The sequence below is a fragment of the Priapulus caudatus genome, unplaced genomic scaffold (assembly GCF_000485595.1).
Source record: "Priapulus caudatus unplaced genomic scaffold, Priapulus_caudatus-5.0.1 Scaffold360, whole genome shotgun sequence".
NCBI lineage: Eukaryota > Metazoa > Priapulida > Priapulimorpha > Priapulimorphida > Priapulidae > Priapulus > Priapulus caudatus.
Genome location: NW_014577421.1, coordinates 83604 through 105182, shown reverse-complemented (window position 1 = coordinate 105182; position 21579 = coordinate 83604). Strand labels below are relative to the sequence as shown.

At 47.8% G+C, this 21579-nt stretch overlaps 1 protein-coding gene across 1 annotated transcript in view; it reads right to left on the bottom strand.

Annotated features, from left to right (window-relative positions):
* The window catches only part of LOC106809510 (microtubule-actin cross-linking factor 1-like), a 44543-nt gene that overhangs the window by 19252 nt on the left and 3712 nt on the right, over positions 1-21579 (bottom strand). Inside the window, exons 3-7 of the mRNA XM_014812603.1 lie at positions 21373-21528; positions 20583-20789; positions 12989-13009; positions 11394-11525; positions 10789-10943 (exon numbers count right to left, since the gene is read on the bottom strand). Of these exons, the coding sequence (XP_014668089.1) occupies positions 10789-10943; positions 11394-11525; positions 12989-13009; positions 20583-20789; positions 21373-21528 (671 nt within the window). The remainder of the gene's footprint in view (positions 1-10788; positions 10944-11393; positions 11526-12988; positions 13010-20582; positions 20790-21372; positions 21529-21579) is intronic.

Sequence of the window (21579 nt, the reverse complement as noted above, 5' to 3'; positions counted from 1 at the left end):
ACACAAATATGAGAGGATAATGAAGGATAAGGAGAAAATTGAATAGAATTGGCATGCAACACTTAAAATTACAAATATTACTCGCAATTGAACGAGGTAAAATAAAAAAATGAAAGTATGAGGTAAAGAGAAGATTATAGAAACGAAGGTGAATTATAAAAATCTAGTAATAATGATAAATATAATTAACACAGGTGCGTTCACAACACTGGCGTCGGGAAATAATTAAGCGTGGGCTGCGGGAACCCGCGGTATTTGGGCTCAGTATCCCATTTCAAGTACTTCCATGCCGCCCTTTCACCAGTAAAACCTCCTTGTGTGCATTGATTTTTTCTGTCCGACCGCCACTGCTGTGCTTGCTAGTCGTGCGCCCGTTGCGCTCAGGAGTTCTGTATTCGTCAGCGTCATGTTCTTGTCCGTAGCCCATCCGGCCTCCGCCGCGCCCTCGTCCCCGCTCCGGCAGGCCTCCGAAAATCCCCAGTTGCCCTTGGCCTGTCGGCAGCTCTACACGCTACGTCCCATCACCTCTGTTGTATCTTCTTACTCTCGTGACGACTCGTTAACATCTAAGTGTGTTGTTTGTTCTCAACGGCGTTTAACACGGATCCGGATGTCGCGCACACGCCGCGCCGTTTGACGACTTGTACCCTAACTCGTCAACGCGTTGGTCCAACCAACCACGAACCACAGCGGATCGCCTGACGATCGCCCATGCAGCTCCATCGACCAAACTGGAAGCATCGGACCGAAGCCGGGGAAGCAAGACTCTGGCCGCAAAGGGGTGCGGTGACGGCTGGAAGACCTGGAATTTTCCGTGTCCAACAACGACTGCCGCACCTGTGATACCACAGTCCGCGTGCCGCAGCGGCCCGCGTTTGTTAGGCATCGTAAACCACCGCATTACTTTTGAATCTTCGTCCACGCATAAACCAAAATAAAAAATAAACTCAGAATTAGATGCAACGACGGAAACTGACGGATTTCTCCTCGATATCGCTAAAAAAAATATGCACTTTATGGATATTGTCGCGAATATCTCTAAGTATTGGTATTTTTAATTTCTAAACACGATATTTTTTAAATTAGTTGGTCTAAGCTAATCCCTCTAAAGATACGATTACAGTAAATTGTAAAGTTTCGAAAAATTTCCGTCCCACGAACCGACTGCGTGCGCTCTCGGCTCGCCCCTGACCTGTCCGTCCTCCGCTTGCCTAGGCAACAACTGGATCGAACGTTTCTCGTGTGTACATCAAGCTCGGGCCAACTGAAGCAGCGATGAGCAGAGCGGTTTGCATGGTGAGTGAGTGTCACAGAAGGTCACACTGCCATTAGGCGGTGCCTGCTAAACGAGGACTCGCCTGCGCAGACGGAACCGCACGCCTGTTAGACGCTCGGAGCTAGCCAATGCACAATGGCTACATCGCGTCGATAAAGAGGCTGGAGCTAGCCAAGCTAGCAAGGTCGTTACGTCCGCCGGCTGCGTAGAGAGCTGAGCTAGCCAAGCAAAGGCGTGAGCTCCGCCCGCCCGATAAGAGCTGGAGCTAGCCAAGCACAAGTACGACACATCCTGCCGTCTAGAGTCAGGAGCTAGCAGCACAAGTACGTACTGCCGCGCACTGATAGAGCCCTGGGAGTACAAAGCCAAGCACAAGATATCGTTCGCTCGACACACTTTCGATACAAATACTCCTTGGAAAGCCAATACGAGTTGTTTGCCCGGTCGGTCGGAATGCACGACGATAAAACTACATTCGAATGTAATGAGTTAGTGATTGGTTGATTGAATTGCTCACAATTTATTATACAATAAATAATAATCACAAAACAATAAAAAAGCAAAAAAAAAGAAAAATAAAACACATCAAAAAAAAACAAAAAACAAAGAATGAAAAAACAAAAATCGCAAATCAAACACAAGAAAGAAAACCAAAAAAAAACAAAGAAAGAAATTAAATGACAAAAGAAGATTAAGATATTTTTCTCAAAAAATAATCTATAGCTACACTTATAAGCCTTAACGAATAATTTGATCAGTTCTATAATACTACGTTAGGGCCGATATGTTGTTGTTATGTGCTCCTGACTCAATGCAGATTAGTGTTACTGGTGCATAAAAGTGTCGAATCCTATCGTGCCCTCAACATGTAATTTTGTAAAATCATTGTGCAACTTCTGTCCGTGTCAGTTTTGCGCTAGTATCGGAACTGATTTTGGAAATCAACCATTCGCATCCAAATCAGACGGTTGGAAATTTTTATTTTTTTTATTCCGGAGTTTGCTGGTGTGTCTCACTGCTGCGTTTATTTAGTACGCGCTATTGTTGCAGATCCTTCAGATCCGGACGTCGCAAGCGCACCAGGCTATCAATAAGAACTCTGTTCAATGCTCTGGAGCGGACAAGAACTATATCGGAGAGTCCCTGAATCAGAAATGACAACCGATTCATGCAGTAGCTCTGTCCAACCTGAACGCCCGCTGGGATGGGTCCTGTGGACCAATGTCGAGATCACGTCGAGAACAACAATACAGGAAGCACTTGAAGAGGTGGTACAGGAGGGTGTGTGTGGGGGTAAGTTTGAGGTGGTGGAGGAAGGAACGCAGCGCTGGGATGCGGTCTGGATGGACATCGGTGGCATCACGCCGAGACAACTACAGGTAAGCACTGAAGGAGTGCGTACAGTAGGTGTGTGTAAGGGGAGTGAGGGAGTGGTGGGCGGAGGTAGGAAGGAGGAACGCACGCCTGGATTAGCCTGCTGCACCATGGTGCATCTACCGCGAGAAACAACTACAGTAAGCAACTGAAGGAGCTGCCTGTAGCAGAGGTGTGTGAATGGGGGGGAGGTTGAAGGATGGGTGGAGATCGAGGTGAAGGAGAACGCATGTTGGAGGATGGGCGGTGATATGTCGGATCACGCGAAAACAACTACCAGAAGCACTAATAAGGTGCTTACGAGGGTGCGAGGGAGTGGGCAGGAGATGAGGAAGGGAATCGAGGGACGTAGCAGGAGTAGAGGATGTATTGAAGGAAAAGAGAGGGAAAGAGGAGAGGCATGAAGGAGGAGAAAAGGAGAAGGCCGAGTAGGAGGTGAGGGGAAAGAATGAGATTCATAGAAGGGAAACCGCCCTTCCATGCTGTAAGCGAAGAAAGATATGGTAGAGACAAAAAGAAGGCAGGGAGGATGGAGGAAGCGAGAGGAGAAGGAGATAAAGATGAAGATGAGAGAGCAAGTACGAAGAAAGAGAGGAGATTAGAGAAGAGGTTGAAAGAGGAGAATTGATGACGAAGAGAAGAAAGAGAGGACGTGATCAGGAAGAGAAAGTAAATAAGAGATGAAGAGGAAGGAGTAACGAGGAGGCATGGATAAGGTGAGTGATGGATTACAACCAAACAACGATGATGATATTATGATGAGATGATGATGATGTGCATCTGCATGCACATGCTTCAGCTCAGAGCAGGAATCAACTTGCTCTGGCGAGTGACATACGAGACAGTACAGCTGATGCTACTACAGCCATTGCGGTAGCGTCATGCCAGTCGGCGGAGCAACAGAGCTCTACAATTCATGGTAGAGATTCATAGGTTGGCTGGCGTCACCCCAACAGAATCCACAACACCAATCAAACAAGCAATAGCAAACAACAACACACAACAACATCACAACCAAAAAACAACAATAAAATCTCAAGTTCAGCAGTTGCTAGTGATGCTAGCGTCACACAAAGATAAGAATTAGCAGAGATCAACCACAACAACAACAACAACAACGAACAACTAGCTACTACTACTACACTACTATTCAATAACAACAAATGTACAATACAACTGAAACAACTAACGACAAAAACAACAACAACAACAACAGGCGAACAAAACGACGAGTGACCGAGCGGTTGCTTCTCTCACACCGTTCGTCTTTTCTTCCCTTCCCACAGACCGCACAACGCCTTGAAGGCGGTCAGCCGCGCGTAGAGTTCGTAGCTGTCTCAAGAGAGAGCTGGTCACCAAGCTGGAGAGAGACCGTCACGCCCAGGGCCTCGAGAACAGTCTGAGAACCGCTGAGGAACACGCCTCGCCAGTCCAGGCTCGACGAGAGCGGAAGGTCATGTGGCGGGGTCGCCCTAGCGATGACCGGGGGGGCGGAAATCGGGCCATGTGTGGTGACCGGCACGCCGATGCTTGTTGCAGAAGCCTGGTGACAACTCGCTTCGTAGCTTTCTGTGTGTAGTCTATGTTAAGTCTTCCTCTCTCTTCCTCTGTCTCTCTCTCTCTGTTCGTGTCTCCCTCTCCCCTTCCTCTATCTCTCTCTCTCGCTGTCTCTCTTCTCTGTCCGTCTCAGTTTCTCTCTCTCATCTTCATCTCTCTCTCTCGTCGTCGTTTTTCTCTCTCTCTCTTTCTCGTCTCTCTTTCTCTCATCTCTCTCAATTCTCTCATCTCTCTCTGCCCTCACAATCTCCATGCTGCTCCTCTTCCCTCTCAGACGAATCCGACATCCTCGGTTCCCTCCCTAACTCTCCTCCTCTAACTCTCCACTCCCTCGGCGCCTCTAAGTCTCTTTTTCTTCTAACCTCCTCTCCTACTATCGCCTCGTACTTCTCCTCATCTCTCTTGTTCTCTCAAGCACGCTCTCACTCGTATTCTCTCCCCCTAGTCTCATCTTCTCCTCGAGCCTCCTCGACTCTCGAGAAAAAAACTCTCTCTCTCAGCACGCGCGGAAGAGCGACTCTCTCCTTTCATCTCTCCGGCGGTGTCGTCTCGCCATCAGCCTCAGTCGCATCCGACGATCCTCTCGCTCGTAACTCTCCCCCTATCAAGCTCTTCTCTCCTCTCTCACTACGGTCTTTTTCTCTCCGAACTCTTTCTAAAACCTCTGTCTTCTGTTGTCAGGGGACCTGGACTCGCATTAAGGAGCGCAGACTTCAAACACTCGCATCGAGGCGTTCCACCAGGTTGGCTCGGCAACACCGGAAAAGCTCTGGCTCGCCGCGAAACCAGTGAGCCGCGGCTGGAGACGTGCGCACAACAGGTCGAGGGCATGAAGCGTACTTCCTCTCTCTCTCTTCCTCTGACTCCTTCCTCCCAGTCGCCCTCTCTATTCCTCTCTCTCTCTCTCTCGTCTCTCTCTCTCTCTCTCTCTCTCTCTGATCCTCTCTCTCTCCTTCTCTCTCGGGTCGCTACTCGTCTCTCCCTCCCTACTCTTCTCTCCTCTCTCCTCTCTCGTCCCTTCCTCGCTCCCTCGTTCCTCCTCCTCTCATCTCTCTCACTTCCCTCCGCGTCCTCTCTCCCTCTTTTTCTCCTCTCCTAATTCACCTCTTCCTCTTTCTCTCTCTCCGTTCCTTCCCCCGCATCGCCGGAGAGCCGGCTCTCCCTCCCTCTCCTCTCCTTCTCTATTTGCCTCCTCTTTTCTCTCTCTCTCCCTTCCCTGGTTATACCACGTACGCTCCCAACACCTTCTTTTCCAACGCTCTCTCCTCCATCTACTCTCTCTCCTCTCTCGTCTCCTGTCCTTGCCTCCCTCATCCATCCCTAACTATTAATCGCATAATTCGTCATCAAGATCTCGAAGTCAGTTAATTAGTCCATTAATCTATCTTTCTCAATCATCAACGTAATCAATCAACCTAATTAATGAATAGGGGCCAGTACAATAAATTCCATTAGCATCAGTCATTCCGAAGAATCTGATTTATATCGATTTATTGATTGACTTCATTGCATTGATTCCATCGATTTAGTCATGCATTAAATCAGTAACTAAACCAATTGAAATAATAATCACTCCGATAACACTCGATCGATCCAAATTAAATGCAATAATAAACCTATCTGTACGTTCACACGCTGCGTGTGTGTGTGTCTCCGCGGCGCCGCGTGCAGCCTGGTCTATCAGATGGACATCGTCATCAGCGGGAGGCTGATGCTGGCGATGGACAGACCACGGACACACCTACAAGTACTTTTGCGACGATAGCAGGACAGGCGTGCATCAAAGGGTCAGTTCTCCGGCGTCAGGCACGGATCTGGGAGACATGGGAGGGGCTTGTGTCAAGGCCGACGAGCGCGCTACGACAATGCTCACCTGGAGGACGCGCACAAGGTCAGCCAAGGAGTGACGCTGGAGCAGCATGCGCGGGCGGGTGGTGGTGGGGGGAGGGTGGCAGCTGTGAGGCGGGGCGGGGTTGCGATGCGGTCAGGGCTGGTCGATGCGGGCTGTGGAGGTGGGCGGGCTCAGGAGGAGGTGGAGGGGGGCGGTAGTGTGCGGGTGGAGGGGCAGGTGGGCTGGGGACGAGGGTCAGCAGGTGTGGATGGGGCTGGCGGCAAGGGCAAGGGTGGCGGGGTGAAGTAGGGTGAGTGGTGGATGAAAGTGTCGGCAGGCGAGCTGCACTGCGTTTGGCAGGACAGGGTGTGAAGGGAAGCATAGTAAGCGATGGGGGTTGGAGTGCGAAGAATATTGTTGGGCAGAAAAGTTGCCGTTCCGGTTACAGAGATAACTAGAACAAATTAAAAAGTAAATCGTAAAATAGTTTGAACTACATAAAGGTATTCTCACGATATATCACGTCAGCAAATTTCCCATCAAACTCTCCATGAAAACGAACAAATATTTGTCATCGTTGTAACTGTTCATAAATACTGATTAGAGTAAGGTGTTTAACTAAACATTCTTTAGGATTTTAGAAAAATATATAGTTGTAATAAGCCTGTTCAAACATTACTACGTCCTTCGAATCCCACTTATTTGTCTCTGAACAGCTCACCTTTCCATATTCGTCACTAATTTAAATTCGGATTACCTATTTTCTAACAAGATGCATGATTTATACAGTCGGTTGAATGTTGTTTTAATATGAAAACTAACTTCTGTTATTTTATTGGCGTTTTGGCTTGCCTCTGTAACCTGATCTTTCGTTATCGTGACTTCTACGTTTTAATTAGTTTTACTTATTTGTTTATATATTATTTCTTTTAGTGTGATCAGAGGCGGCTGAGGCTATCGATCACTCTGGTCTTGGTTTTCACTGTCAGGTGCCTTGGTTTGTTTCATTTGTCTTTATGTCTGCCATGGTGCATGATTTTCCGCATATCTGTGCTAATATCCGACTCGCATATGTATCCGTAAAATTTAGATGCTATCCCAGGCGTAAAAATCGGTAGCCCCATTATTCTCAATTTGTCGATTGTTTTCTTAGGGAAGCCGGATGTGACTTACGATATTGCTATCTGTGATCACTGATCTATATATTAAGTGTATATATAGTTTAATGATGTGGTTCTGTGATGCGTCTGCTTTCTCCTTGGCTGTGCATGTTCGACTTTGTGGGTGACCTGTGTGTGTGGCATCGGTTACGTAATCCAATTAGGAACTGTTTAGGAACCTAACTGTTCCTAGTTAGCTGGTAGCTCTGTTATTCGTGTTGTGCTGGCACTTGCTTAGATCGCTGAACATGTGTATAGCGTAGGGAGAGATGCCTGACCACACCATATTGACCTGCCATGTGTCGGTCTGTTGTCAGAACATGAGCAAAATACGTATGATAGCGTGTCAGAAATTCATAAAATTTGACGCAAAAACTTCTTGCGCAAACATTGTGGACATTTTATTCATGTGATGTCACAACTATTATATAATATTTCTGCAATAAAAGCCCCCTGGAGGCAATCGCCAAGTCAGCCTAGCACACATTGACTGCGACTAGAGACTTTCCAGAAACAATTCTTGGCTAACGAAGTGTGGGCGATTGCGATAGATTTTGACATGCTGCATGTAAAAACAGAGTCAAGTTGTCTGTCATAGCAAAAGTTCTAGGGGACGTGGTTAACTCTGCTTCTGATTGATAAGTTTAAATCTCTTATCGGCTTGCTTTCTATGCCTCCATGTTGTTCTACTGCTCCGCCGTTGTGTCGCCTTGGCTTCATGTTGTTCTTGCTGCTCCGGTCATTGTCCACGCCTGTTTCCCGTGTGCTGACTGTCATGTTGTCGCTCGTGCAGGCTGCTGCTACTGCGCGTTCTATTTGGCGTGTGTTCTGTGATCTGATCGGTGCTGTGGGTTAGGGGGGTGTTTGCAGGCTTGATAGCTGTGATGGGTGGAAGGCAATAGATGGAAGGATAGTTGCAGGTCAGCATTTCCTCTCCCATGTGATTACTGCATGATCTGTTGAGTGACTCATAGACACCCTAATTCATACACTAATATATATACGTATAATATTATGTATAGTATATAGTAATATTATGATATCACACAATGAATGTCCACAAGTAGACCACACTTGAGACGGGCTTTACGTGAATATCCACCGACGTACAAAATACATCTCCTCTCTGTAACTCTCTTAGCTTAATTTCGACGAATAATCTTAGCACTAGTGTTGTACTGTCTCTTCTTGGTTCGCGCTTCAAGGAGACGTACTGTTAGTAGTCAGTGCTGTGTATGACCTTGGTGCCGTCGTGGATGACTTGGTCCTGGCGGCATGACAGTTAATGAGCATCGCGGCGGATGTCGTCTGCTCCGTACCCCCAGTGAGCAAAGAACATCGTTCGCTCTGTTTCAGTTCCAGACATGTTGGAGCGCGACCTGCTGTGAATTGCGGCATGAGCCGAGGAGGCCTTGAAGGGAGATCGGAGGAATCAGGACAATGAGGCCAGATAAGATTACGACACGCAGCGATCACACAGGGAGTTCGCGAGAAGTGGGGGATGTATGTGTGGTTCATCTATAACGTGGCTTCCTGTTAATCGACTTATAAGTTATGCTAAGCTATCTTTATTGCCCTCTGCCTTATCTCATTAACTTACTTCTCCTCGTCCTCTCCTCACTATCTCTTCCTCTCTCTCTCGTCGTTTCTCTCGCTCTCTCTCTCATTCTCACTCTCTCACTTCTGTGTCTCTCTGCTTCTTCCTCTCCTCTCATAATCTCATTCTTAATCTACCTCCGACTAATGACGATAAAGAATTTAATTAACTGACTTCATCATATCGCTTCCAATGGCAAAGCATCTATTGGTGCATAGCAATTTGTATTATTGTATTTTATCTGAATTTTGTTATTTGTCGTACTATTGTTGTACTACTTGTACTAATGTGTTGATAGTTTTATAAACTATTGTAATTTTATATGCTCTGCATAGTGCTACTCAACACACACGAGGTTAGCTCCTATTGACATGACCATGAAAAGGCAGCAAAAGTCTGAAGGAAAAGCGCCCTCTAACTGACATCGCTGCGATCAGTCATGCTCGCACACACATAAGAACAGCTGTGAATGAGTTTTCCTCATTAGCGTTGAGAGATAGAATTCTCGTCTACACTCTTTTTCTGTCTCCTCTCTCGTCTCCTTCTCTCTCCTACACTCATCTTTCTCTGTCTGTACTCTCTCTCTTCTCTCTCTCACTCTCCATTCTCGTCATCTCTCTCTCTCATCAATCTCATCTCCTCTCTCTCTCTCTCTCTCCTCTCTTCTCTCCTCGTTCTCACTCTCTCTCTCTCTCTCTCTCACATCTCTTTTTTTCCTGTCTCTCTCTTTCTCTGTCCTGTACTCTCTCTTCTCTCTCTCTCGTCTCCTCTTCTCTTCTCTTCTCTCCCTTCTCTCCTCATCTCTCTCATCTCTCTCCTCGCTCTCGTTTTTCTTTCTGTCTCTCTCCCTTTTCTGCTCTGTATTTTCTCTCTCTCTCTCTCTCTCTCTCTACTCTCTCTCTCTCTCATCTCTTTTTCTGTCTCTCTCTTATCTCTGTCTGATTCGTCTCTCTCTCTCTCTCATCTCCACTCCAACCTCTCACTCCTCTCTCCTCTCTCTCGCTCTCGGCTCTCGCATCTCTTTCCCTCTCTCTCCTCACGCTCTTCTCTCCTCTCTGCCACTCAGGTCTCTCTCTCTCCATCATCTTGCTCTCTCTGCTCTCCCTCTCTCTTCTCTCTCATTGCTACCTCCTACTCGGCCCTTTTCCTTTTCTTCCTCCTCCTCCTCCTCCTCATCCTCCCCTCGCATACACTCCCTCCTACTCCTGCTCGTCCCTCCTTCCCCTACTCCTCCTCCTGCACCACCTCCCTCCCACACCCTCCTGTACGCACCTCCTTCAGTGCTTCCTGTAGTTGTTTCTCGCGTGATCCTACCATGTCCACCAGCCCATCCCAGCGTGCGTTCAGGTTGGACAGCAGCTCCTGCATGAACCGGCTGTCATCTGATTCAGGACTCTCCGATATCAGCTTCTGCCCGGCGGCGTTGACAGAGTCGATGCTAGCCTGGTGCGCTTGCACGTCCGACTGAAGGATCTGCAACAAGCGGTTAAATAACGCAGCGGTGAAGACAACCCAGCAACTCCGAATAAAAAAAAGAAAGAATTTCCCAACCGTTGTTGGCGCATGGTTGATTCAAAATCAGTTCCATCAGCGCAAACTGAACTGAACAGAAGTTGCACAACTGATTTCAAATTCAGTTGAGCACAAATTCGACAATTGTTGCACACAGTTACCAACTATCTGCATGGTCAGGAGCACTAACAAACCAAATATCGCCTACCGGTCAGTCTTTAGAACTGATCAAATTAATTAGTTAAGGATTATAAGTTAGGATAGATTATTTTTTGAGAAAAATTAATTTGATTATTTTATTTTATAATAAATTAGCAATTCAATCAACCACCACTAACCCATTACATTAGCGAATGTAGTTTATCGTCCGTGCATTCCGACCACGGCAAACACAACTCGTATTGCTTTCCGGAAATTAATTTGAGAGAGAGAGAGAGAGAGAGAGACAGACAGAAAAAGAGAGTGAGAGAGAGATTCCTACCTCTCAACGGCTAATGAGGAAACTCCATTCCAGCTGTTCTTCAGTGTGTTCAGCATTGACTGTATCGCAGCGATGTCAGTAGAGGGCGCTTTCTCCTTCAGCACTTTGCCCTTCTTCATGGTCATGTCATAGGCTACCATCTTGTTGTTGAGTAACTATGCAGCAGATATAAAATACAATAGTAAAACATAACACATAGTACAATAATACAACAATAGTACGACAATAACACAAATAATAAAATACAATAATACAAATTGCTATCACAATGATGCTTTGCCATGATAGCGATATGATGAAGTCAGTTAATTAAATTCTTTATCGTCATATAGTCTAGAGGTAGATTACAGAATGAGATTATGAGAGGAGAGGAAAGAAGCAGAGAGACACAGAGGGAGAGAGTGAGAGAGAGAGAGAGAGAGAGAAAGAGAGAGATAGGCGAGAAAAAAAAGAAGAAGAGAGAGAGAGAGAGAGAGAGAGAGAGAGAGAGAGAGAGAGAGAGAGAGAGAGTGATTTAATGAGATAAGGCAGCAGGCAATAAAGATAGCGATAACCTTATACGTATGAACAGAGCCACGTATAGATGAACCACACAACATCCCCACCTTCTGGAACTCCCTGTGTTTGATCAGCTGGTGTCGAATCTTATCTGGCTCATTGCTGATTCCCGCGTCTCCCTTCAAGGCCTCCTCGGCCTCAGCCAGCCAATCACAGAGGTCGCTCCACATGTCCTGGAACTGAAACAGAGCGACGTTTGCTCACTGTGGGGTTCGGAGCAGACGACAGTCGCCGCGATGACTCATCTAACTGTCATGGCCGCCAGACCAAGGTCACCCACGACGGACCAAGGTCATACACAACACTGACTACTAACAGTACGTCTCCTTGAAGCAGCGAAGAATGACCTCCAGAAGTGTTACAACACTAGTGCACAATTATTGTCAAATTAGCAAGAGAGTTACAGAGCGAGATGATATTTTGTCTCGTGGATTATTCGACGCAAAGCGGTCTCAATGTGTCTACTTGCTTGTACTTCATGTGTGATACATAATATATATATATATGTATGAATTAAGGTGTCATGAGTCACTCAACAGATCATCATATCACACTGGGAGGGAAATGCTGCTGCAACTATCCTTCCCATCTATGCCTTCCACCCATCACGCTATCAGCCTGACCAACACCCCCCTCCACCCCACAGCACCGTCACACCACAGAACACCACGCAATAGAACGCGCAGTAGCAGCAGCTGCACGAGACAACATGGAACAGCAGCACAGAGAACAGCGTGGAACAACGCCGAGCACAGAACAACATGGAGCCAGTGGAACAACGCGAGGCAGAGAACAACATGGAGAGCATAGAACAATGCCGATCAGAGAATTTAAACTTATCAATCAGAGCAGTATAACCACGCCCCCTAGATACTGTTGCTATGCCAGACAAGCTTGACTCTGTTTTGCCATGCGAGCATGTCAAATTATCGCAATCGCCACACTTCGTAGCCAAGCATTGTCTTCTGGAAAGTCTTATCGCATCAATAATTGCCTAGGGCTGCTTGGCGATTGCTCCAGGGGGCTTTATTGGCAGAAATATTATAAATAGTTGTGACATCACATGAATAAAATGTCACATGTTTTGCGCAAGAAGTGTTGGGCAAATTTTATGACATTTCTGACACGCTATCCATACGTATTTGCTCATGTTGCTGACAACAGACCGACAGATGGCAGGTCAATACGTGGGTCAGGCATCTCTCCCTACGCATACACATGTCAGGATCTAAGCAATGCCAGCACAACACGATACAGAGCTACCAGTAACTAGGAACAGTAGGTTCCTAAACAGTCCTAATTGGAATTACTAACGATGCCACACACACAGTCACCACACAAAACATCGAACACGCACGCGCACAGGGGAAAGCAGACAGCATCACAGACCACTGATCAACTATATAACACTTATATATAGATCAGTGTCACAGACTAGCAATATCTTAAGTCCATTCCGGCTTCTAAGAAAACAATACGACAGTTGAGAAAATGGCGGCTAGCGATTTTACGCTGGGAAGCATCTAAATTTTACGATACATTGCGTCGATATTAGCACAGAATGCGGCAAACTCATGCACCATGGCAGACATAAAGACAAAGAAACAACCAGGGACAGTGAAAACCAACGAGTGATCGATACCTCAGCCGCCTCCTGATCACACTAAAAGAAAATAATTAAACACATAATTAAACATAATTAAACGAATCACGATAACGAAAGATCAGGTTAACGGAGGCCAGAGCCAAAACGCCAATAAATAACAGAAGTTAGTTTTCATATTAAAACAACATCAAACCGACTGTGATCATGCATCTGTTAAAAATGGTAACGAATTAAATTAGTGCTTATATGGAAGGTTAGCTGTTAGAGACAAATAAGTGGTGGTTCAGACGTAGTAATATTTGACACCAGGTTTATTACAATATATATTTTCTAAATCCTAAAGAATGTTTTAGTAGAAACCTACTCTACAGAGTGTTATTAACAGGTTACAACGATGACAAAGATTTGTTCGTTTTCATGAGGTTTGATGGGAAATTTGCGGCTGATTATGTGAATACCTTTATGTAGTTCAAACTTTTACGATATTATTTATAAATTTGTTCGTAGTCTACTCCTTAACCAGAACGGCCCACCCCTTTTCTGCCCAACAATAGTCTTTGCAGCTCCAAGCCCCATCGTTACTACGCCTTCCCTTCACCACCCTGTCCTGGCCCAACCCATGCAGCTCGCCTGCCACACTTTCACCACCCTCACCCTACTTCACCCGCCACCCTTGCCCTGCCTGCCAGCCCCACCACACCCTGCATGCCCTCTCCCACCCACCCTGCGCTCCACCGCCTGCTCACTACCGGCCCCCCTCGCCTACTCGCCCTGCCCCACGCCCTCTCCCACCACCTGGCCGCATCGCACCAGCTCCTGACTCCGCATCGCACCCCGCCCTGCCCGCTCAGCTCTCACCATCCCCCACCACCACCCGCACCCGCGGCATTGTGCTCCACTCACTCTCCTTGGCGACCTGTGCGCCGCCTCCAGTGCGTGCGCGTCGATCGTCGCCTTGAACGACAACCTCTCGCCACGTGCCTGCACGCCGAGAGCTACCCTTGATGCATCCGCCGGTCCTGCCTCGTCCGCAAGTACTTGAGGTGCTGCCATCTGCCAGCGCCAGCATCACTCCCGCGATGACGCGAATGTCCAGTTCTGTAGCAGCTGCACGTCCGCGCGAGAACCCACACACATGCAGCGTGAACGTCGTAGGTTTATTTAATTGATTTCTATTGGATCGACCGAGTAATAAGCGATTGATAATCGCCATTCATGTGTTTAGTTACTTTGATTATGCACTGACTAACTTCGATGGATCACTGAAGAGACGGCAATCAATAATCGATAAATCCAATCATTCGAAGATCTGAGTCTGACTAATGAATTTATACTGGCCTCCCTATTCATTAACTAGTTGAGTTGACCTAACGGACTGATTGATAAATTAATTGCGTAATTAACTGAAAACCTTCGATTGACTCGACCGAGGGAGGAGAGAGGAGCAATGGAAGGAGACAAGAGAGAAAGAGAGAGAGGAAAGGATGAGAGAGGGAGCAGAGGAGAGAAGAGGGAGCGAGGGCAAGGAGACGAGAGATAAGGAGGAAGAACGGCATAGAAGAGGGAGAGAAAGAGACGACAGGATTAATGAGCAGGGAGAGAGAGAGAGAGCAGGGAAGGAATAGAGAGAGAGAGAGGAGAGAGAGAGAGAGGAAGGGAGAGAGGACTAGCGGAGAGGAAAGAGAAGAGCTAACCTACATGCTCCTCCACCTGAGTGCTCGCACGTCCTCCAGCACTGCGCTTGACCTGTTCGCGGCGAGCAACTAGCTTTCTGCCGGTGCCGAGCCAGCCACACTGGAACGCCATCGAGCGAGTCGTTGAAGTCCTTGCCGCCCTCTTCAATGCCAGCTCGCAAGCTCGCCCAACACAGCGAGAGAGAGAGAGAGAGTCGAGAGAGAGAGACAAAGAGCTAAGAGAGCGAGAGAGAGAGTAGAGAGTGAGAGAAGAGACAAAGAGCAGAGAGAGAGAGAGAGAGAAGTGAGAGACGAGAGAGAGAGAGATGCGATAGAGAGATTAGAGAGAGAGAGAGAGAGATGAAGAGAGAGAGAGAGGCGAGAGCGAGAGCGGAGAGAGCGAGAGAGAGCGAGAGAGAGAGAGAGAGAGCGAGAGAGCAATGAGAGAGAGGGGGAGAAGTACTGAGCGAGAGAGAGAGAGAAGAAGGAGAGAGAGAGAAGAGCAAAGAGCTAAGAGAGAGAGCTGAGAGAGAAAGTTAGTAGAGAGAGAGAGTGAGCTGCGCGGCGCAGCCGAGAGACGAAGAGAGAGAGAGAAGAGAGAGAAGAGAGAGAGAGACGAGAGAGGGAGAGAAGAGAGAGAGCAGAGAGAGAGAGAAGAGAGAGAGAGAGAGAGAGAGAGAGAAGAGAGTAGATAGAGAGAGAGAAGCAGAGAGAGAGAGGAGAGAGAGAGAGAGAGAGAGAGAGAGAGAGAGAGAGAGAGAGAGAGAGAGAGAGAGAGCGAAAGAGACGGGAGAAGAAAGACAGAAAGAGAGAGAGAAAGAGAGAGAGAAGAGAGAGAAAGAGAGAAGAGATGGGAGATCTAATAAACGAGGAAAGGGAGGAAAGAATAAGCAGAGAAAGAGAGAGAGAGAGTAGAAAAGAGAGCGAGAGCGAGAAGGAAGCGAAGAGAGATAGAGGGAAGGGAGAGTTAGAGAAGAAAGAGAGATAGAGGGAAAGGGAGAGTTAGAGCAAGAAGAGAAGAGAGAAAAGAGAGAGACTGAGAGAGAAAGAGAAAGAGAGAGAGAGAGAGATAACTGAGAACCTGAGACACGAGAAAGAGACGAGAGAGAGAGAACAGAGAGACGAGAGAATACTATACCATAACGACACACACAGACAAAGCTACGACAAGTGTCACCAGCTCTAGCCAACGCCAAAGATATCACAAGTGCCGGCCACGCAAGCCGCCGATCGCAGTGCGGCCCGTCGTGCGCGCGACCCTGCGCCACAGCTAACCTTTCACGCTCTCGCTACGAGCCTGACGCGCTGAGCCAGAGTGTTCCTCAGCGTTCTCGCAGACTGTTCTCTCGAGGCTGTGACGTCCTCTCCTCCAGCTTGTGACAAGTTCGCTCTTCCCTGAAGACAGCACAGACTCTAGCCGCGGCTGACCGCCTGCAAAGTCGTGAGACGGTCTGTGAAGGCAAGAATCAAGACGCAACGGTGTGAGAGAGGCGACGTGCGTCCACTCGTGTTGTTGTTGCGTTGTTGTTGTTTGTCTGCTTTTGTTGGTTGCTTGTGTTGTTGATTATCGTTCTTTGTGTTTGTCTGTTGTTCGTGTTTGTGGTTTGCTTTCGTCAGTTACATTGCATTGTAATATGTATGTTACTAGTCAGCTATAGTTAGTAACCGTATAAGTAGATAGTACATAGTTGTGTGTTGCGTTTCTTGTCTGTTTGTTTGATGTTGATGGGCTGTCTTGACTGCCCAGTCATACACCTAGCACCTGCCATGCAACTCTCGAACATTTGCTATTTGTGTATTCGTTGTTGTTGACGTTGTTGTGTGTGCTATTAGTCTTTTTGTTGTTATCTTTTTGGTCGATCTGCCCAGCACAAACCATAGCACCTACCATGAACCTGAGCAGCTGTCTGCTGCGCCCGACTGTTTGCCCAGACCTACGCGAATGGCTTCGTAGAGATCCACTGACTGTCGATGTCACGCGCCAGAAGCCAGCTGATCCTGACCCTCGAGCTGAAGCCCTGTGCCGCCAGATGACGAACATCATCATCAACATCATCATCATCATGCATCCATCCCAATTCGTTGCTAAGACTGTTACCATCCACCACCCTTATCCTTAGCTTTCCGCCTCGTTCTCCCCCTTCCTCCTCACCATCCTCTCTTCTTCTACTTCCTCCTCCCTCTCCTCTAATCCCGCTTCTCCTCATCCTCTCCTCTCTTCCTTCTCCTTTCCCTGCTCACGCTCTTCTCTCTTTTTTCTCCTCCTCGCTCATTCCCTTTTTTCACCGCCGCTCCTCCTCATCCTCCTCTACTTGCTTCTCGGCTCTCCTCATTGCTCACTCCTTCACGCTCCGCCTCTCCTCATCCACCTCTCTTTCTTGCCCTTCCTCGCTTAATTCTCCCTCCTTCTCACTCGCCTGCTCTCTTTCTTCTGCTACCATAGTCTCTCGTAGCAGCATGAAGGCTTTTTCCTTCATGCTCTCCATCTTTCCCCTCACCTCCTACCGGCCTTTCTTTCTTCCTCCTCCTCCTCCCATCCTCCCTCGCATACACTCCCTCCTACTCCTGCTCCGTCCCTCCTTCCCCTAGCTGCCTTCCTGCTTGCACCACCTTCGCTCCCACATTGGTTTGTTCACCTGTAACGCACCTCCTTCATGCTTCCTGTGAGTTGTTTCTGCCGGCGTGATGCCTATGCCGATGTCCACGCAGCCCATCCCAGCGTGCGTTCCTCCTTCACCTCCTCCTCCACCCACTCCTCAACCTCCCCCCTTACACACACCCTCTGTACGCACCTTCCTCAGTGCCTCCTCTGATACGTTGTTTCCGGCCGTGATCCTTACATGTCCACCAGCCATCCTCATGCCGTGCGTTCAGGTGATCACGCAGCTCCTGCATTGAACCGCCTGTCATTTGATCAGGACTGCTCCGATTCCCCTTCTGTCCGGCCGGCATTGCAAACAGAGTCTATGCTAGCACTCTGGTGTCGCTTGCACGTCCGACTGAAGACTCTGCAACAAGCGGGTTTAACGGCAGCGGTGAAGACAACCCAGCCACCCGAATAAAAAAAGGAAGAGAATTTCCCAAACGTTGTGAGCATGGTTATTTAAAATCAGATTCCATCCACGCAAACTGAACGAACAAAGTTGCCCCACGTGATTCAATTCAGTTAGCACAAATTGTACAATCGTTGGCACACAGTTAACAACTATCTGCACGGTCAGGAGCACTAACGAAACCAAATATCGCCTACCGGGTAGTGTCCTATTAAATCTGAATCAAATTAATTAGTAAAGGACTTATAATTAGGACAGATTAATTTTTTTAGAATACAATTAATATGATTATTTATTTATATAATAAAATTAGCAATTCAATCAACCACCACTAACCATTAAATTAGCGAATTGTATTTTCTCGTCGTGGCATTCCGACCGACTGGCAAACAAACTGTACTCTTTCCGGAAATTAATTGTTATGCGAACAGTCTGGCGGCCGGACCGTACTACCTGTGCTTTGGCTATCTCCCGCCTCTATCACGCCCGACGTTCCTAACCTTGTGCTTGGCTATCCTCCAGCTCCTATTGCGCGGGGATACGTCACTACCTTGTTCTTCTGGCTATCTCAGCTCTATCGCTGCGTCGAAACCTTAGTACTGTACCTTGTGCTTGGCTAGCTCTATCGCGCGCGGACGTACGTACCTTGTGCTTGGCTAGCTCCAGCTCTAACGCGCGTGGGTCTCCGTGTAGCGGCACCGCTGCCTTCAGTGTTGCCTCCTGGAACTCCATCCATGCAAACAGCTCGTCCACCGCCTGCTTCAGCTGCCCCAGTTGAAGCAACGTCGCATCCAGCTTCTGTTGCCTAGGCAACGAGACGAACAGCGTCAGCGGGCGACGCGAGAATCGCACGCATTGGTCAGTGGGACGGAAATTTTTTCGAAACTTTACAAATTTACGTAATTGTATCTTTAGAGTGGATTACTTGAACAATCATTAGTTAATGATTTAAAATCATCGTTAGAATTAAAATACATGAGAATCGGAAATTCATAAATGATATTTTACGAACGAGAGGAGATGTCAGTTCGTCGTTCACGATCTATTTATTTTTTATTTGTTATTCCCGTGCAATCGCTCACAATAATCGTTTACGATCCTAACAAACACGCGCACGTTGTATCAGTTGCTGCTCCTGCGACACGAACCTTTCCGCTAGCACCCTCTGCAGGTTCTCCCAGCGTCTGCCGATGTTGTCCATGTCGACGCGGATGGCGTCAGCGACCTCTGGTGTCGTGTGGTTGACCAACTCCTTGCCGAGTCTGTTTACAAGTTCAACGTCGACGGCGTGCGAATCCGACTCCGTCTTAAACGCCTGAGAAACAAAAACACACCTATATTAACATTAACATTAACATTAACATTAACATTAACAGCGTGTATTATATATTCTATAATATATACACAGCGTATTGTAACGTACGTTAGACTGCTACATGCCAGTCAATGTGGATTCTTAGCCTGACTGGACTACGATGCATACAATACATTACCTCACATACATTACACTACATGTACTACATCACATCACATGCATGGTTGAAATGAAAAAATCACAAAGGTATTATGTAATGTTCATTAAGCTGAAATGTATATATATATATATATATAATGAAAAATTAAGAAATAGAGAATTTCAATTATTTTATATTTGATTTTTAAATCACGTGCTATTGTGGCTGCTGCTAGTACCTTCGCCTCTTCGATCTGCTTCTTCACAGCATCGATGTCGGTGGCGAGGGGAGTGAGCGCGTCGAACCTATCCTCTGCCTCATCCATCCACTGCTGCACTGCCTTCAGCGTGTCGTGGAACTGATGAGCAATCTCCTTAGCCTGCGAGCATGCCACACGGTGACGATGAGGTAATACACACATACATACGTATGTACGTACACGCAGCCACGCATGCATGCTCACAAGCACGCAATAATGCACACAAGCACGCATGTATACGTATGCACACACGCACACACACACACACACGCACACATTTATAGTATACACATGTTCATGATATAACATCAACAATCGCTACACTCGCGCGACGCCAGCGTCACGTCGCGGCCGCGTTAACAACCTCCAGCAGTCGTGCTGCCACCTGGCGATGCGACTCACGTTGTTGATCTCCGTCTGCCGCTGCTTGCAGGCGGTGACGAGGTTGTCCCACGTTGCCGTGACGTCCTCTAGAAGATGCTGCACCTCATGGCGGTCTGAATCGGCGCATCCATCCATCAGCTTACGCCCCACCTGCCTGCACTTCTTAACGTCTGCCTTGCACTTATCCACCTCCTTACGGATGGCCTGGCGAGCACAAAGATGGCGTCCGTAAGATGCACAAAGATGGCGTCCGTGAGACGGGCATAGGCTGGCTTGTAGATATACATGATTAAGTGACAATCTCAATACTCATCTCTCCTTTTTTATTATTCTAATAATAACTGAAATAACAAATTGAAGGCATTCAAATTGTAAAAGTGAACACCTATCATATCATATACATTTTTAGTAATAATAATCAAGAATTTAATGGCGTCCTAAACGGAAAAGATTGTTCCACGAGAAACAAGAGAGCGTCCACTCACGTCGAGCACGTCCTGCTGCGCCTGTATCGCGTCGGGTTCGCCACCGGGGGGCGGCTGCGACTGCAGCGACTTCTCCATGCCCTCCAGGGTGTGCTGCAGGTTTGCGAGCTTCGCCCAGAACTTGTCTGAGACGGCGAGGGTGTCATCGAGCGTGCGCGCGCGCAGTTCCACCGCCTGCTGCGCCGTGCCCCAGAGTTTGTTCAGCTTAGTCAGCTTGTCTCGCATGTCTGCGTGCAACACGGGGTAAATATATAACACCGCATTTGTTATAATTATAAACTCACGCTTCACCACCCCGCCCCCGCGCATCTGCTCCGCTCACCTCCTTGGCGACCTTGTGCGCCGCCTCCAGGTGGCGTGCGCGCTCGTCGGCCTTGACGACGACCTTCTCCCAGCGCGCCTGCACGCCGGAGAGCTGACCCTTGATGCACGCCGTGTCCTGCTTCGTCGCAAAGTACTTGAGGTGCGTGCCAGTCTTGTCCAGCGCCAGCATCACCTCCCGCTGATGACCAATGTCCATCTGTAGCAGCTGCGCGGCCGCGCGAGACACACACACACGCAGCGTGAACGTCGTAGGTTTATTTATTGATTTTATTGATCGATCGAGTTATCGATTGATTTATTCATTCATTGGTTTATTTACTGATTTATGCACTGACTAAATCGATGGATCAATGAATGAAGCAATCAATAAATCGATAAATCAATCTTCGAATGACTGAGCGACTAATTGAATTTATTTACTGGCTCAATATATTATTAACTAGTTGATTGACTTACGGACTGATTGAGTAATTAATTGACTAATTAACTGAACTTCCGATTGACTGACCGATCGATTCATTAATATTTAGGTAGAGAGAGGGAGCGAGGGAAGGAGACAGAGAGAGAGAGAGGAAGGGATAGAGAGGGAGAGGGAGGGAGAGAGGGAGCGAGGGAAGGAGACAGAGAGAGAGAGAGAGGGAGGGAGAGAGGGAGCGAGGGAAGGAGACAGAGAGAGAGAGGAAGGGATAGACAAGGAGAGGGAGGGAGAGAGAGAGCGAGGGAAAGGGATAGAGAGGGAAAGAGAGGAAGAGAGAGAGAGAGAGAGACAGGGAGGGAGAGGAAGCTACCTCATGCTCCTCCACCTGTGTGTCGCACGTCTCCAGCACGCGGCTGACTGGTTTCGCAGCGAGCAGAGCTTTCTCCGTGTTGCCGAGCCACACCTGGAACGCCTCGAGCGAGTCGTTGAAGTCCTGCGCCTCCTTCAATGCCAGCTCCAGCTTCCCCTGAACACAGCGAGAGAGAGAGAGAGTTAGAGAGAGAGTTAGAGAGAGAGT